At 44.0% G+C, this 19,097-nt stretch overlaps 1 protein-coding gene across 3 annotated transcripts in view; it reads left to right on the top strand.

The window, feature by feature from the left end:
* The first annotated feature begins 968 nt into the window (after nucleotides 1-968).
* The window catches only part of gask1a (golgi associated kinase 1A), a 35,144-nt gene continuing 17,015 nt past the window's right edge, over nucleotides 969-19,097 (top strand). For all 3 annotated transcript variants that reach the window (XR_013964364.1, XM_080768032.1, XM_080768031.1), the window contains exons 1-2: nucleotides 969-1,272; nucleotides 17,728-18,951. Coding sequence is in view for 2 of the 3 variants with exons in the window: in XM_080768032.1 (XP_080624158.1) it covers nucleotides 1,270-1,272; nucleotides 17,728-18,951 (1,227 nt within the window). In the remaining variant the exon portion in view is untranslated. The remainder of the gene's footprint in view (nucleotides 1,273-17,727; nucleotides 18,952-19,097) is intronic.

The following is a 19,097-nucleotide window of genomic DNA, read 5'->3' as shown; positions in this document are numbered from 1 at the left end:
GTATACCGCTAATCAATTTACAAATTACATATACATGTCATGATACATAGACATTTCCTTTAATCCACCCGCCACTGAAACATATCTTTATTACATCACCATTGAGAGCCAGTTATAGCCTACCAGTAGTTTGCACGCTCTGCTTATAAAATACAGATTTAGATTTAGATTTAGATCATGTAAATTGTAAAAAATCATGGCCAAAGACATCAAAGTCAATGGAGTGACATTCCATTAATAGACTATCATGGGGATTTCTGCTTTGTAGAACTCATCCCCCAAAAAATACCATTAACTTAATGGTATAGGGTCACAAGAAACCCCTATAAAAAATGCTCAATAGGCTGAATGTATGTATTTTAGGGCAATAAAAAGGCCAAATTTCCAACACCAGAAGGATTGAAGTGAAGAGAAACAAGATGGACACAAGATGGCGCCGTTCCTCTACAGACTAAACTGACTAAACTGAGTTTTAATACCGCCACATGTTTTGTTTGATTGAATAGTCTGGAATAATGTTAAACCCTGTTTTAAAAATCCATTGAGGGCAGTTTTCGCCACACAATAATTGGTCATTACTGGCAATGACACAGCTAGCAGTTTATATTCGAATTTGTCTTCAGGCAGCCGGGACTCAATAAGTCTCTCTTCACGATCGAGGAGATCTGTCAGTGTCTAGTAATGAGTGATTGAGTGTGGAACGTGGATAGGGCCTTCATGAAGGCCGTTATTATTCAGTTGTCTTGCTAAGGATAATACTAAAGACCTGCATATTATGTGTATGTTAAGGTCATTGCCGTTGGAAAACACGTTAATTACGATTCTTCTCGAATTTCACTCCAGTCATAATTCGCTCACCCAATAGCAGCATCCCAAAATAGAAAACTTTTACTTTGAAATCTCAGATGCACCACAGTTCGGTCCCACGGGAACGAACGGCACTACACTTAAGTTACAACTTTCTTTCTTTACTGCACGTCTGCACTGCTTCTGCTTTTCGCAGTGCTGCATGCTTGCACACCTGAAAGCAATTATTGTTGCATTAATATTGTTGTGGATGCATATGCCACGCAATGATCGTGCATTTCTGTAAGAAACAAACAAACTGTATTAAACTGGAGAGTTGAAGATGATTGTCGAGTCGAGCAGGCGGCTGCAACTTCAGGACCACCGACTGTCCAGTGTCTGCGTGGAAATGGATTATGGATCACGTTTCTAAAATAGAAGAATGGGACCCTAGTGGAATGCACATGTGCGGGGTTATACACGATGGTAAGCATTGTTATAGTTCCTCTTAGCTTATGTATTTTGCAGCGGTGCAGAAATGGTTAAAGTTTGGAACGTGCTCATCCAAATCAGTTGTAGCCTACAATGGAGGATGAGCCATCATTCGATAACTATAACAGTTGTCATGGTGACATTATGCAACTTTGTGTAAGATGTATCCCACATTTGCATCATGACCAAACACATCTATCTATCTATCTATCTATCTATCTATCTATCTATCTATCTATCTATCTATCTACGTACAGTACACACAGACGCACGCAGGCACGCATTTAGTTTAGACCTATATTTCTAGACTTTCAATTAAATGGCTTGAATGGAGTAGAGCTGCTGTGAACAAATCAAGCAAGCAAACTAATGAGAAGCCATCTGTCTGTTATACAGAACAGATGATGGAGCATATTACTGGGTCTGAGGAGGACTGAGACAGCATTTTTAAAGTGGTAAAGTAAAAATATATCAATTCTCATCGGGTGACCGGCAACTATCCATATTCCAACCAGTCCCCATAGTCTCACATTTCAAATTGGTTCCATATGTACAGCAGAGCAGACAGGCTGCTTCAACTGCCACATGGAAGCACAGGGAACATACTGTATGCTGTACTGCCCATTCTCTTCTCTTCTCTTCTCTTCTCTTCTCTTCTCTTCTCTTCTCTTCTCTTCTCTTCTCTTCTCTTCATTATAGAGCATTTTCAAAATTAAGTTACAAAGTGTTTACATAAAACTGAAGAGAAACAACAATACAATTTCAACATCTAAATTATGGGAAACAACTGCGCACCCTGTCCTTACACCTTCAACCATGCAGGCAAAAAAAAAAAAACGCTTCATAAAAAGAGGAAGTGCAATGGATGCAGAGTGTGCAATATTGAAATGCAAAACAAACAGAATAACACAGTTAAGTGTTTAAGTATACCGTAATTTATCATGAGGATATTATTACAGTAATACATGCATCCAAAATAAAGTGCATTAAGAAAAAAAAGATTACTGTAAGATAACAATAATATTACATCAAATCTATGGAAAGGCCATTTGATACAAGTCTGTTTTAGTGGTGATTTAAAAGTAATCCTGAGTCATTCCAGATTTGAGGAGCCCTGCAGCAACCAGCCAATCATCCTTTGTCTTTAGCCAACTACACACAGGCAGCAGCTGCACACAGGCTCATGAGGGGTTAATAACTCAACAACGGGGTGTCTTAAAAGTAAATCAGTAAAATCATAAAATCAATCCCAAAGAGAGGTTTCAAGTCTAGGGAAGTTAAATAGTAGTTAAAGGACCACTTCACCACTTTTCAACGTCATATAATTGGCCCTCACTAATGTTCATGATAAAATACCACAATTGTTTTCTGGCTCATATAGAGGGCTATGGGCAGTTCAGAAACCCGTCCACCAGTTTTTAAACAATATTATATACATACATACATACATACATATACTTTAGAATATAGAAAGCCTGCAGTTTTGATTAGCTTGGATTCCCCATTGATGATGTCACTGGTGGACAGGTTTCTGAACTGCCCCCCAGCCCTCCCATGAGACAAAGACTGAGTAGAAAAGGGCATTTTATCATGAACATGAGTGATTATATGAAGGTAGGTTGAAAAGTGTTGAAGTGGTCCTTAGGCGCAGTGAAATGAAAAAGACGTTTTTCACACTTTTAGACCATATCCGTGGTCATCATATGGGCATACCTAACAATGGATGCCAAAAAAATGGGAAAATTCTCATTTCTGTGTGTTTTTATATCAAAGGTCCATAAAAACGATTGTATTATTTATTTATTAAAACGAAAACGTGCTGCGTGATGACGTGTAGAGATACACATCGATAAAAGCCAATAAAAATGAAGCTCACCCGTTTAATTCCCCATATCTGCGCATCCGTCCAACACAGCTGCTTCTGATTACAGAAATCCTCCGTTTTTATTCCCATTCAAGATAACATCCAGACAGTGTATTACTCGGTTTCAACTTAATCATCACGCTAAAATATGTATCTGAAACGTTATAGGGTAGAAATAAGCCACATAACAGTAAACTGGTGTAGCTGGCCGACAATCTGATTTGTAAACAAACACACACCATGCGTGTTGCGGATAGCATAGCTACCGTCCCTAGCTACCGTCCCATCGCCTGAAGGGATGCGACACTCTGATTGGTTCAGAAACTTCAGACCGGTGTTTCATGTGGAAACACCATTTTCATGTTGTTCACCATTTCCGTTTCACTGCGGGAAGTTAAATAGGAATAATACATAGCAGTGTTCTTTACTATTTGGAGCCTGTGTTTTTGCCTAAGGCATGTAGTCAAGTCTTACTTTGCTTTAACGTGACTGGGATCAAGAGATGACTGAATTTGAGAATTTCAGTCTTGTCAGAGTTCAAATGAAGGAATTCATTAACTGGAATATATAATTATGTATCAGCTACTGCAGTAAATCCTCCTACGGTACATATTTTCAGTTGAAACACAACGCACAAAGGGACACCGTCATAGTACTGTATGTGAATGGAGCTTATATCAGCCTTGACCTGAACTACCCTACTGCTGAATTAACTTTTGGTTGAACAGACATTCATTTGTACGTGATTTCTTTTGGCATTCCTTTGTGGCAGGCTTTTGTAACCAGAAATATAGGCAACTCAGTACATTCCTCTCCATCCTCTGCTAGGTCATATCATGGGGCCCACATTAGAATTCATCCAATCCCCCCTGCCCCTGCCCACCACCAAACCTATAGCATAGGCAGTCTTTGTATATGTTACACACAAGGGACTCCGGGCCCTTGCTGTCGTGCCTTGTGTTCTCAGCTGCACTTTCCCCTTCCTGAACTATGTGTGTGTGTGTGTGTGTGTGTGTGTGTGTGTGTGTGTGTGTGTGTGTGTGTGTGTGTGTGTGTGTGTGTGTGTGTGTGTGTGTGTGTGTGTGTGTGTGTGTGTGTGTGTGTGTGTGTGTGGGAGAGAGAGAGAGACTGTGACACGGAGAGAAAGACAGATAAACAAAGAGGGACAGCATATGTGTGTGAGACAGTAAATGGATGAGTGTGTGCACGCACGCACGCACGCACACTTTTCCTTATAGTCTTGAAGGTGAAAGGAGGAGCAGTGAGCCTCTGGTGTGGAATTCTAGGCTGTATCGTATCAACTGTCTTAGGGTAAATGGTGCATTTATATAGTGCCTTTATCCAAGGCGCTTTACATAAATTGTGCATGCAATGTGCAATTTGGGGTTCAGTGCCTTGCCCAAGGACACTTCGTCATGTAGACAGGAGGAGCCGGGATTCGAACCGCCGAACCACGGATCATTGGATGACCTGCTCTACCGGGCGACTGTGGTTCAGGGCTCCGGGGTAAAACAGTCCAAACAACCTCTGCCCTGTCAGTCAGTCAGTCAGTAAGTAATGTCTGTCTGTCTGTGTGTCTGTCTGTCTGTCTGTCTGTCTGTCTGTCTGTCTGTCTGTCTGTCTGTCTGTCTGTCTGTCTGTCTGTCTGTCTGTCTGTCACACACTCACCTGCACACACACACACACACACACACACACACACACACACACACACACACACACACGCACACACACACACACACACACACACACCCACACACACACACCGGTGCATACCGCATGAGAGAATGTGTGCTGCCCTGCTGCATTATGAATAAGCCATGAAAGCTAGACTTCCACCATGTGTAAATGTGTGGACTCCTGCCAAAGGGCTGTAGGGGAAACTAACCTTAAACACATTACCAGCAGCACAGTGAACGCATGCCCTGTAGTCAGTCAGTGTTCTGGCAAGCAAGCGTCTTAGCCTATACATTGGAAGCTACTATTGCAATCGTTGTAGACATGACTACCAGAGCTAATGCGATAAGCAGAGACTGCATGCGGTAGAGACTGCATTCAGCACCATTAATGTGTGTGTCATGTTTGGGTTGTTATATAAATTCATATGGGAAACATAATGTGTGGTACAGTTAATGCGATGTGTACTGTAGCATGAACGATAAAGGTTATCAGGACAGTCAAAATAATTACAGTAATTAGGCTGGCACTGCCATCAATATCTTATTCATTGAGTGCATGTGTGACATAAAAGCCCACATCCTTGTGGCCTTAGGGTTTGTTTGACATACAGTATGTGACACCCTGTGGCAATTAAACTAATGACAGTCAACAAGGGCAGAATTGCAAGCACAAAAAATCAAATGCAATATGCTTTAGATAGTTTCTATTGAGTTTGTAAATAACTATGGCAATATATGTTGGGAATGTGGTTACACACAGGCATTCCGAAGCATTCTGACTACTACTATTACTAACCCTATCCCTAACCGTAAACGTGCGCGGAAGCCACGCAGTCGGAGTGGCGGTGCGTCCGAATGCCACTCTGTCCCCTGGGAATGTATGTCCTTTGGTTACTCAATTACCTGTCAGGGTACTATAAGTATCCATTATCATAGTATTTGGTGGCCAATATATATGGACGCAATGCTATCTGGAACGCATGCCCCTTTGATTATGTCAGAGTTAGTGCAGTAGCCATTATCACAGTGTTTGTTTCTGGACCTACAGTAGACCTGCTTCCCACTCGGCACTATACTGCACCCCCTTGGGTCCTCGGCAATACACACACCAAATTTGAAGTCAGACAGAGATTCCATGCATTTATAGATAGACCTGTCTGTCCGTTCGTCTGTGTCCTTTTTATGCACATATACAGTAGGATATTTCAGTATCTATCTGTCTGTGTCTCTTTTATGCCCATATTGATTTCCATGCCCAAATAAGGAGTCCAGGCCAGTGGATGTTGTCATTACTTGACATCACATTGATATTATAAGGGTACTCCATATGCGTATCTAGTTTGCGTCCGAGCATAGTCATGGTATCGCCCTGCCTGCCTCTGATTGGCCTACCAACACTGCCTGTGACACTGCCCGTCTTGACTGTCCTCTGAGATGCGAGGTTTAGTTACTCCGTGGTGGGAAGTAATACAAGAGAATGACAGCTTGGCATGCGCGACAGAATGCAGCATTGTAACTAACTTGTACGTTTTATTTTTGTAGAGGCAAACTAATATTGTTTATGCCGTTTGCTTTGATTGAATAATTGATTGAACACACGTGTACGTTGTACTATTGATTTGGGTGTGTTCTAAATAAAATGTTAGTGTTGATTATCGTGTATTAATCTATTTATAGTAAACTAATACTATTATACTAAAAAGGATAAAGAAAAAGAAACTTTTCTCTTGTATCATACTTGTATTATTTAGTAACCACGCATCAGATTATCCAGCATAGTTTAGGACAGTCAAGACGGGCAGTGTCGGTAGGCCAATCAGAGGCAGGCGGGGTGTTACCATGTCTATGCTCGGACGCAAACTGGATATACGCAGTCCATATATGGGGATTTGAGGACTTACAAATATTTCTTTGGACAACCGCTACGGCCGACTTGGTGCATCACTCCATCACTCCCTAGGGCCCTCGCCGTGCATGGCGCGTTTTAAGTAGCTAAATCTTCAAAGTTCACTCACTCGCAGGGATTTGTGTGATTTATTAAAGGATATGTAGCATACTATTGTATTTCTTCTGCACATATGGCAGCCATAACACCCCGTTCTCTTCTCACTCACAAGTTACTCAGTAGCAACTGAGGGGATGTTGCAACAGTATAGCCAATTTGCAGCTCTATTGCTCACCACATATCATGCGTTTGTGTGTGTGTGTGTGTGTGTGTGTGTGTGTGTGTGTGTGTGTGTGTGTGTGTGTGTGTGTGTGTGTGTGTGTGTGGCTGTGCGCGCACGTGCGTTCGTGCGTGTGTGTAGTAGAGAAACTACCTTCATAGAGTGTTGACTTCGACTCATTCTACTGTGAGAACTGAGGCTTCTATATAATGGGTGGATTTGCGGAGGTGGTACATCGCTCATAATGTACAGTACGTACAGCATCAATGGACAGACAGAAGGGGTAATAGGTAGAGAATATTGAGGCGCCACTGAGCGAGCCAAAGCGAGCGAGTTGCTGTGCCGAACGTTGCAAAGTTCACTCAAAGTGGCTATAGTGGCCACAATCATCAGCGCGTCCTTGCACAAGTGCACTGGCTTGTTTTGAACACATTTAAATTGATTGATCTGGATATGACTAGAAACGTCACTGGTTTCATCTGTTTGCTGTGTGTACTCAAATGTTTGTGAAATGTTTGCCACGGTTAACTTTTGGCCAGTGGTTGTGTTAACAAATGTTTTTCCTCATGCAGCACCTTCCTCTTAGGAGAATGGAATGTACAATGAAGAACAGATTCTGCCACGTGTTCTCTCCCCATTGCAACCATATGGAGTGAGCATATCTGTGCCATGGTGTAATGACTTTCAGAGCTACACACAGAGCGTGGCACATAACGCTCTTCATCCTTCATTCCGTTGCCAAGGGAAGAGACATATCAGATCACTTTACTCTCAAACTAACTTTTTCTAACTTTGACTCTAATGAAAGGGTTGATTTGTCTGTGACAATCTGGAGTCGATAGGAAATTAGAACCTGTCAAAGACAGTCGACAGTCGACAATGATGTGAAATTATTATACAATTTTTTGCTTCTGGAAAGTAATCTTTTTTGTAATGGCTTGAAGGGACAGTTATCTTGAGAATGAGATACAAATCAAATTAAAGGGCAGAGCAGACCAGTGATTGGTTTCTGGTTTTCCTGAAGCATGCCTTTGGGCAGCCTTTGTCCTACAACAGGTGACTGGTGCTCATAAGTTGCTTTGGACTGTAAATCTGTGTAATACATACTATTCTCCAAAAAGGTTAAAATATTAAGCAGGCAAGGCAAGGCAAGGCAAGGCAAGGCAAGGCAATTTTATTTGTATAGCACATATGCAAAGGAATATGCAAAGGAAACAATAATACAATTATAAAATTACAATAGGATGCGTGAAACAAAATAAGTTAAAATGAATAGATATAGTTAGGCTATAGTGCAGAGGAGAAAAGAAAAGAAAAGAAAAGAGAGAAAAATAACTCAATCAAAGGCAGCAGCAAACAGAAAGATCTTTAGTTGTGTTTGAAAAGAAATAAGAGTGGCAGCAGACCTGCAGTTTTTTGAGAGTTTGTTCCAGATATGTGGTGCATAAAAACGAAATGCTTCCCCATGTTTATTTGTGGTTGTAAGAAACAGACAGCAGACCTTTCCCAGATGACCTGAGAGGTCTGAATGGTTAATGATATATTGTATGTAATCAGAAATGTATTTTGTCCCTAAACAATTTAAAGCTTTATAGACCAACAGTAGTATTATGAAATCAATTATTTGACACTGCAGTGAGCAGGTGTACAGTATCAACTGCAGTCGTCTGATGTATTTTTTGGGGAGACCTGTAAAGACACCGTTACAGTAGTCAAGCCTAATGAAGGTGAACGCATGGACACCTTTTTCTAGATCCTGCTGAGACATACATTTTCGTTATATGTTTCTGTATATCTTATACAGTAGGAGCTGTATGAAGCTAAATTCACTACATTGGGAGTTCAGAGTGTCCGTCTTAAAATCGCAAGGTTCCTGGTTCGATACCTGGCTCCCGACACATGTCTATGTCTTTGAGCAAGACACTTAACCATTGACTGCTACCGATGAGCAGGTTGGTGTCTTGTTGTAGAGTGCTTTGGAGAAAGGTGCTACATAAATGTAGTGAGTTCAGCAGGCCCAGTTGTCTATTCCCTCATGAGCATTACAGATAGAACATCACACACTGGCTTTGATCCAGGACAGTCCCCATCTGCTCCTCTGAGCTGCTGACATACTGTACAGTACACACTCACATTACATGTTACAATACAAACACACACTTTAACAAGCACACACACTCATTCCTTCACACTCGCCCACACACACGCACACACACACAACATGCACGCGCGCACGCACGCACAGGCCAGACCTGTCAGCAGCAGATTGCATACTGTCACACACGGTGACAAACCAGATGAAATTGATGCATGATGGCAGACAGCTAGATGACTTCTCAGACAGTATCCCCTCCCGCCCCCATACGAATGTATGCACGCACGCATGCACGCACACACACACACACACACACACACACACACACACACACACACACACACACACACACACACACACATGGCTTGACCGCTTTCCTCTCCTGCTTAATTCCTATAGCTTGCATGGGATCATGAAACATATTGGAGAGGTCCAGACACTGTTAACATGTCAGCACATATTGATCACCTGCAGGTGGAGTGATGGAAGCAGTCTTCAAAGTTAATTTGCCAAGATTATATACTGCCTCTGCTTTGACTGCTCCTCCCTACCTCTCTCCCTCTCCCTCTCCCTCTCCCTCTCTCTCTCTCTCTCTCTCTCTCTCTCACTCCCTCCCTCCCTCACTCACTCACTCACTCACTCACTCACTCACTCGCTCGCTCACTCACTCACTCACTCAACTTAAATCAGTTAATTTCAGTTCAATTCGGGAACGATGCAAGTTGGAAGTGCTTGCACCACGTAGTTATGTAATAATACCCATCAGAGTATACCTACTGTATGTTGTACTGTACAGTAGCTACCTGTGCATCTATGTCCCTTTTATGGAGGTCTATTCAGCCATGCACAAATACTTTAACTATAGGGGTGCCAGTGGCTCAGGCAGAAGGAGCGAGTGCATGCTCAGGCAGCGACAATCAAACGCGGGGGGAGGGGCGGCACCTGCCGTGGAAGGTGGGGGGGATTATGACACTAAGCTGCCACTACGGCAGTGTCGGTCCGTTCAGTGGCCGACGCCGCAACTGCCGAGACATGCGCTACCGGTTAACCCATTTTGATCTGAGATCAGATTGAAAAAATGTACTGACAGTTTTCTGAAAAAGCTATGTTTCTATGTCAGTCGTTCTTCGATTTAAAAAAAATAGCAGACCTACAAGCTCGTAGTGTGCCACTCGGTGGCGCGCTATGAGCTTGTAGATCTGGTATTTTTCAATAGCTAAAGCATAACATAATGCTATAACACCAAAAGGGGTTCCCGCCCAAACTCACCAACTGTACGAAAAGCTTGAATTATCCTCTTTCAATCTGCAAAGTGTTTGTGTCATAAAAATCCACCGTAGACATGCAGTTATGACTAGAGCTACTGTACTTCCTTTCCTTGCGGGTGATATTTCTTTCGAAGTGTTGCAGTTTGGAAGCGCACGGAATGTGATGGATGATGATGTGTGATGATAAGAGCACCCCTCGCTTCACACAGGTGTGATTTATTTTACAATTTGGAAGAGGAATAGAAAAAAGAGCATGCAAACACAGTTGCAGTGGCCTCCTTTATCCTATTACAAAAATGCTTCATAATCCCAAGGTCAGTCAATGTCAACTGGGCAGGATTGTTTTAACAAAAAAAAAGAAGTTATATACACCCACTACCCATAACATGTACAACTGGTTTAGAATATGCGATTTCTATTTCCAAAGGAGCATTTATGCTGAAACCAATTTCAGGATACATTTATACTGTGTATACACAAGGCAAGGCAGGGGTGCAATTACACATTACGTATCCTGCAAGATGATTTATTCCATTCCAAACAGTAATTTGAGCTTAGGTCTGCCTTGTACAGAACCATGTTACCGACAGCAGGCCAGTGTAGCAAAACGGTCACAACTCAGGCTATAGGAAGGGCAGTGTTAGGTTTCAACCCTATGGGAGTTCAGATAGATAAATGTTGTGCGTTAAGGCACTGCCAAGGTCATGCAGAAGAAGACAGAATGGGGGTGCATGATGAGTCTGCACATGTGAACTGAGTGTGCGATTCTACACGTGTATGTGTGTGTAATTCGGTGTGCATTCATGCTTATTTCAAAGTCTGTGTGTGTTTGTGCGTGCGCTGGCGCGTGCGCATGCCCGTTTCCTTATATTAAGGGTTGATATTGCATCACCCCTCCACTGATGTGTTCATCTGCCCACAGCACTAACCAGCAGCAGTATCATTGCTCATTTCCTCCTCGCCTCTATACTATCATTTATTGAATATCTCTCCTCTCCTCCTGTTTTCTCCCTGTGCAAACTTAAAATAGAAAAACAAACAACAAAGGGAGTGGAAGAGTACTTTGATGTCGCATGTAGCAGAGAAGGGCCATCCTCTCTCTACCTCACGTCCTACCCCATCAGCGATACAGCGTGCTCTCATTATTGTGTAATGCAGACAGAGCGCTGCTTCCGTGAGACGGGCCACGGGGGACACCCTGCTGAGTCCCCCTCCAGGGTAGCTGGACTGCGTTTCCTTTTCCAACCTTCATGCGTGCTTAGGAGGAGGTCTTCCTTCTTAGATGCGACTACAAGAGGACAACACGTGTACAGAACCAAACGGACACAGCAATGGTCAATGGTCCATTTGGTTCCATTCTTACAAATGACCATGACTGCATTGAGTATCTGTTGTGTTGCTTCTGCACTGCATCCGTCCGTGTTACTGTCTGCAGTTACATCCTTCTCCTCTCACTCTAGGGAGACCATTTATAAGACGTTCCCACTTTGCCTCCCTCTCTCTCTGTCATCCTCTTTCATGATCGGTCTCTGTTTGTTTTGTGTGTGTGTGTGTGTGTGTGTGTGTGTGTGTGTGTGTGTGTGTGTGTGTGTGTGTGTATGGGGGGGGGGGGGTCAGAGAGGATCTGACTGGTTTCATTAAGGTCCCCTCCTGTTCTGATTGGGTGATGTTGACAGTTGATGGCACGCACACACACACATGCACGCTTTTGTATACTTATTTCATTCCCTATTTCTCATTGGTGTCCCCTTCACTGTACAGTCTGTACTCTCTCTCTGTCCATCATTTCCTGAGCTGTGGTGTTGGTGGGTGCCACATGACTTGTTTTGGAACAGAGTATAAGCTGTTAAAATAAGCTGACAGTTGTTAGACAACCGCATGGCACGTGCATCCTACACAGTCAAATCCTAAATGTTATGTGGAAATTAACACAGAGGCTATGACATGAAATTCAGATCTCTCTCTCCTCTCTCTCGCTCTCCCTGTGTTTTTTTTTCCAACTAAACAAACGACAAAACTGAAGCAATTGGCCCAGACGGCTGAGCTAGGTTGTCATCTGGGCACAGCGGGAAGCACCCTATGATCCGACGGACCATTGGTCCGAGGTGTGCTGGGGGTCGGGAGAGGGTGGGTGGTTAGGTTTAGGTGTCTGCCCCGGGGGAGGTTAGGGTTAGGGTGAGGGTTTGAAGTAGGTTGTCGATCGGACCAATGGACCGTCGGCATATTGATGCGGACCCGGCACAACTAGGCTGCTAATGCTACCTGACAGCTTGTCGCTGGTTCAACCTTTCCTGCGTGTCACTCCCCCCAAAAAACATGTCTTAAAAATGGAAGGAATTGTTTTGTTTTTTGAGCCAAGGAAGAACAAAAATGAGTGCTCAGCTTCATTCGGTAATGTTTACAACCCAAGCTTGACATCTTGGTGCAGTAGTGTCCGCAGATCCACAATTTCAACAGCCACATTAAGAAAATTAAAATTTCAGAATACTAGTATCAACATAAAAATGTTTCAAAGCTTAAAGGACAAGGATGTGTCAGCAGGATTTAGCATAACCCGTTCATGCGTGTCGTTACAGATCTCCCTAAAAGAGAAAACAGAACAGCTGCAAGTGATTCAGAACACTGCTGCCTCAAATCTTGATACCAAGAAATTGGATCATTATCACTCCAGTTCACCAATATTTACATCGGCTCCCATGTCTGTCAAATAATTGATTTCAAAATATTACTGTTTACAAAGCATTGAATGGTTTAGGCCGTTATCTTGTGTTAAAGTATCATGAACCAGACCGTTCACAGACATTTGAGACAGGTCTGCTTTGTGAACCCAGAGTCAAAACTAAATGTGAAGCAGCCTTCAGTTTATATTCACCACAAATCTGGAACAATCTCACAGAGAATCTTAGTTCTGCTACAACTCAGTTCAGTCAGACAACTCAAGGAGGATGTAATAATATATTTATTGAATATAAGATAATCAATGCAATATATTTATTATGGTTTGGCGATGTATTGGATCTGCTTTTTAGGTACTCAGGTCAAGTGTGTCACGAGTGAGTAAGGATGAGGACCCAAATGCAGGCGACAGTAGGCAGAGCAATAAACTTGCAAGGATTTAGTAATCAAACTGAGGTTCTTCCATAAACAGGGCAAAGAAGGCAAGACAAAACACAGAAACCATACAGGAACTCACACCACAGGGAACTACGAACCAACAAGAACAATATGCAAACACAGGACTTAAATACACACCGGGCACAGGTGGAACCAAAATACAATCAACATTAGGATAGGCTGGGGGACTAAAAGGACACAGGTGGAAACACTGACAAATTACAAGGCAGGAACACTAGGCACAAATACTACAAAAAGAAACACAAAACCAAAACCAAAGAGAACAGTCAGGAACACATGAGCAAATACATACAAAACATACTGAAATCAGTGAAATGACAGAAATACATCCAGAAGTCCAATATCAAATAAGGACAGTCAAAGTTCACAGTCCGATGATTAGTGACACACATTTCGGCAAACCTTCCATTTGTCTCTCAGACTCTTAGACTTAACCATTTTAACTTGACCAGAGTGCACCAGGGCTGTGCGTATACTAGGCCCACTCCTGTTTAATATATCCTCGCCGAAAAGTCTCACAATAGTGCATTGCCTTGCGACGCGTGGCGACCTCAATGGCTATTCACGCCAAACGATTTCCCCTGGAATAAGGATGCTATAGGGTTCAAGTAGTTCAGTCCAGACTGAGGATTATACCGCCTAGCAGCAGCAGCAGCACCTGTTGCATGTCGGGACCCAGCGCTGCATATCTCCCCTGCAGCCCTCGGCCGGGGGAGAAGAACAGATGAACTAAATGGAGGGGAAGAAAAGATGAGAAGCTGGGAGCTGTCACACAGCCAGACACCTGGCCTGCCAGAGCACCGCCGGCAGGGAGGGGGCTTATTATTATAGGTAGGAGGGGTTGCCTGTGGAGGTGGTGGAGGTGTGTACTATATTACTATACTTGTGAGGGCCTCAGAAGGAAAATACATCGCTTGGATGCACCTGGGACGTATCCTCAGTGATGCATCCCAAGGTCATCAGGGTTTCGGGTCTCGCGAACATCATACCCCTCACTCGGGTGATCAAGTCAGCGACTTATGTCCCAGTAGCTATCCTCGATCAGACCCACTAGGGAAAGACCAGGGCCACACAATCTGTTGGATCCACTCCGGAACTACTCTGCCGGGACTGGGAGGAACAATTCTGGCATGTGGAGGGACTAGGCTCTGTGGGTTGACTCCTGTCCGGGCCCCTCCTACGTCTCACCAGGTCCACTCCTGCTCTCACAAGGAGTACCGCCAGGACTAGTTTTTTTCAGGTATTTCAGGTTCAAGGTTGTACTTTATTGTTCCATTTTGTGTACAGTTTGCTTTCAAACGATGTTGACTTAGTTCGCTGTCTCTCCTTTATAAACGACTGAATTCACAACAGTAGTCAAAACGTAGGCCATCAAAGCAGAGGCTGCACATGACAAACATTCGAAATTCAAATCAAACTCCTCCATCGGAGATCAAAGATACAGCATCCATCCATCCACCTGCAGGTTAACTAAGTAGGAGAGGAAAGAGGTCATCTGCATCCCTGTTTGTGCATGTGTGTGCAGTGTGCACGTGACTCCACAGAGTCCACACACTTGACCCAAATGGACTAGATGGATGTTGCAGCCTCTTGTTAGTCTTGTTTAAATGTGTCCTAATGTTGACACATGTCCAAGGTGGATGAACTATTCATTCATTCATAGTGTATCTTAGTGCCCACCTGGGTCCAGGTATGTGTCCAGATGCTAATTTGCAATGCACAGAGAGAAAGACACAACATTCTAGGTAAGCACTAGTTATTTATTTAGCATGGTTTGATAGCTTGGCAAAAATTATTCTTCCCCCCATGGACATTCAGTTACTGTTGACATTCATGCATGCACTCAGTGAGGCATTCATTCATTCATTTAGTCAGTCAGTCTGTTAGTCAGGTCTGTTACCACATTAAACCAGGTATCCCTTTTTTTTAAATTGATGATCTACACAGATCATGATGTGTCGCAATACAGTGGTTGTATCCTCTGTAACGGAGTCACTTACTGTCGGTCTGTGTTAACCTGATAGTATTTCCACCGTTCTCTCTGGGCACCTAAGCTGCCTGGTGAAGGACCCTAGTTCCGAACATTCCGAGCAGGGAAAGAATAATGGAATCCTTTCACAGGTGGACGAATCTGGGAAAGTCATAAACATCTCAAAGATGGGGAAGACATCTCAAGGGTCCCAAACATTCCTTTGCTCAGTATTTCTGTAAAATGAGGAAGGCAGGGGGGAGTTGAGGGGGGAAATGGACAGAGAGAAGGAGAGGGGGAAGGGATGGAGAGAAAGTGGAATAGAGAGGGCAGGACAGAGAGATAGAGAGAGAGAGAGAGAGAGAGAGAGAGAGAGAGAGAGAGAGAGAGAGAGAGAGAGAGAGATACGATGAACAGAGTGGAGAGGAGGCAGCAGGTATCTAGGTCATTCTGCTGAGAAATGAAAATGTCCGTTTTTCACCTATGGAGCGGGCAAGGTGAGGATTTTTAACTGGGCCATTAGACAGAGCTTACAGTATTCAACTCACTTTTCAGTTGCGTTCTTGTTCCAGCATCATGCAAATTAGCACTCTGGAATGTGGAATCTGGAAAATAAATTGTGGATGCATGGCCAGTACAGATGGACTAAGTCTGTCTGGAGGAGTTGCCACCCCATCTCCTCAGATCCTCTGGTAGTCGTTTCGGTGATGTAACAGTAACAGCCTGCTGCTTAGACAGTGGTTTTCAAAGTGTGGTCTAGGTGTCACCATGCAGCCAAATGAGGATTTGTGTGTGTCCGTCCGTCCTTCCATCCGTCCGTTACCAGCTAATCTCCGGCACCGTTGGCCCCATCCATGCCAAACTTTGCACACACACTCCGTGGATGCCAACGACGAACCTCTGCCCCAAATATTCCTCAACGGCCTGTTATAGCGCCACCAGGAGGCCACAACCTGACCTGCCCTGGTGGAAACCTGTGCCGATTGGCACTTTATCTAGTTTTCATTTAGTTTCCATTTAGTTTTTGTCAGTAAAAAAAGGTAGTCGACATACATTTTTCATCTTGGTTTTAGTCGACGAAAACAACACTGCTCTGTTGTGAAGTATTTTGGGATAAAGAGTAAATTCAGAATTATTATCATTAGAACCTAGTTTAATTAGTAATTGTGATGAAACATACTGCAATACACTAATATATTCAGTATATTCAGGGAACTCTACACAGTCTCACTTATAGTGACTAAAATACTTCATATGTCACCAGGGCCGTGTAGAGAGCACTGAGGGGGCAGGTGTTCAAAGCCCACAAAAGGGCACATCGGTGTGTGCCGATTTTTGGGCTGGTATTTTCGTGGGGGTCCCTCGTGCCATTTCACACCAGAAATGTAGTACATTGGATGTCTTATGCTAATGAAGAAAGATGTTCCACAACAACTTGGCCCAATGTCACTGGACAGTATGTTCTCATCACCATGTAAAAATGAAAAGGGCCACGGATGTTTGGCAGAAAAAGGGCACTTTGAGGAAAAAGGGCAGGTGCTCAAGCCCCAAAAGTCCCCCCCCCCCCCTCTGCACATGCCTGTATGTCACTACTATTGCAGTCATTTTTCACAGACTCAGTGGACTCCTCCTTGAGAATACAGTGATCCAGCATGACAGCATATATATAGATAAATATTGTGTGACGTATGGATTTCTCTTGCCTAGAACTGCATGCGGAAGACGGTCCCTGAAATGTGAGCGTGCCACAATAGCATTGGTCTCAGCTGGATGAGTCCAGTTCTGCTGTAAGCCACTGAGAGCACTGAGCCGGCAGACACAAGCTTTATATTCCTGCTTGGATATTGAGTTTTACGCTGCATGAACAGGATACATGTGGATTGGCTCTCCTCTCCTTTTCAGACCACATGCCTATACTTCCTTCTTTCAGTCCCTCTGTCTTCCTGTCTATATATCTCTTTTCTCCTTATTGCCAGTTTAGGTATAAGAAGTGTGTATTGTTTTAGTGTTCGCTTGTGTTCCATTCTTCTAGGCGCCTGCAGATTGGAGATCTGCACCCTTTGCTAAACGCCCACAGGAATTTGAACTCTCCATTCAGTTTACAGTGAAATGCTATCTTTGCAATGTATGCAGTCCTCCATTTTAATCATGGCTTTGTTGGTTACCCTCTAACTACAGTGTTATTCTCTCCTGCTTTCTTTCTCTCCTTCCTTCCCTCTCTCTCTATTTTTATTTCTTTCTCTCTCTTTCTCTCTGTTCTTTCTCTTTGCCCAGGCCTGGAGAGTGTGCCTAAAGTTTCGATGTGGTCAAAGATGGCCACTGCTTCTCCTTCCCGTCCTCATCCTGCTCCTCGCCATCTCCGCCATGATGATGACAACTATGCCCCTCCCCTTCCCGCTGTCCGAGGCCCACCGCCTGCCGTCCCGAGGCCTGAGCTCAGCTGGCAGGATCAGACCAAGGACCAGGGAGCCTCCCCCTCCAGTGGCCGCCGCCCCAGACCCTCTCCACCATTTGCTCATGCCCGACGTCCACAGCGGCTCCTGGAGGAGCACTGACAGGCAGGAGACGTCCAAACACTTAACGATAGCGGCGATTCCGCCTAACCCTGCAAGGAGCACCCGCAGCCTCACTAGGAGCGGTCCCACAGACTCCCTCGATGGTCGACACAGAGGCAACGACGTCACCTTCAAAAGAAAAGAGAGGCCAGGTACCAGCCAGTATCCCAGATATCCCCATCTCCTACTGATTACAGGTAACCGCACAGAGCCAAAGCATGGGATTAAAGTAAGCAGCCACAGTGCTGCAGCTGAGCCACCTGCAGAGACGCACAGTCATTTTAGCAAGAGCCAGTCACCACCAGCCCGTGCCCCAACTCCTGTAATAAAGGGCAGAAGACCTGCAGGTGGACAGAAAGACAAACACAATGACAGCCAACGTGCAAGCAGATGGCCGCAAGGACAGGTCGACAAGAACACTAACAGGCAGGCGAACATCCGACCTAAAGACAGACACAATCAGGCTAACAGACAGGCAGACAGAGCTATAAGGCTAGTTGAGCATAAAAAGCTTGTGGAAATACTGAAACATGCAGCAAAGCCCTCTGGGAAATATGACAAAGTTGGTACGGAGGAGCTGTCTGCGAAAAAGCCTACAACAGGTCTCAAAAAACACCCAGACGTCCTGGAGGATCCTTCAGAAAATAATAAAAATAATAAAAGCCCACTAAACTATAATGAACTGTCGTCCAACCCTAAGGCATCTGTGAGAACAGAAGACGATGTTTGGTGTCAAAGCTTCAGAGAACAGGATTTCCCCAACAGTGACCAGAGGAGAATCCGGATCAGTCCAGACCTCCGGGCTCTTCCCTGGTTCAGTGAAGATGATATACAGAAGCTGGAGCTCCTCGCAATGGGAGAGGTGGTCAGCAAGGCCAGGGTGCCTGCCCATGGACAGGTGCTCCAAGTAGGCCTGGGGGTCCCCAACCAACAGGACAGTCAGGTACATATGTTTCAATACTATTGGTACTTTTACAATAAGTGAATGGAATTATTTTATATGGCACCTCCTCTACACACTCATCTCTCTAGGAGTGCAACAGTTAATTGAACAAATCAATTTAATCAATAAATAATAATTGTCATTGA

This window comes from Protomyctophum bolini (assembly GCF_963924005.1).
Source record: "Protomyctophum bolini genome assembly, chromosome: 7".
Taxonomy (NCBI): domain Eukaryota; kingdom Metazoa; phylum Chordata; class Actinopteri; order Myctophiformes; family Myctophidae; genus Protomyctophum; species Protomyctophum bolini.
This window is presented reverse-complemented; position numbering and strand designations above follow the sequence as displayed.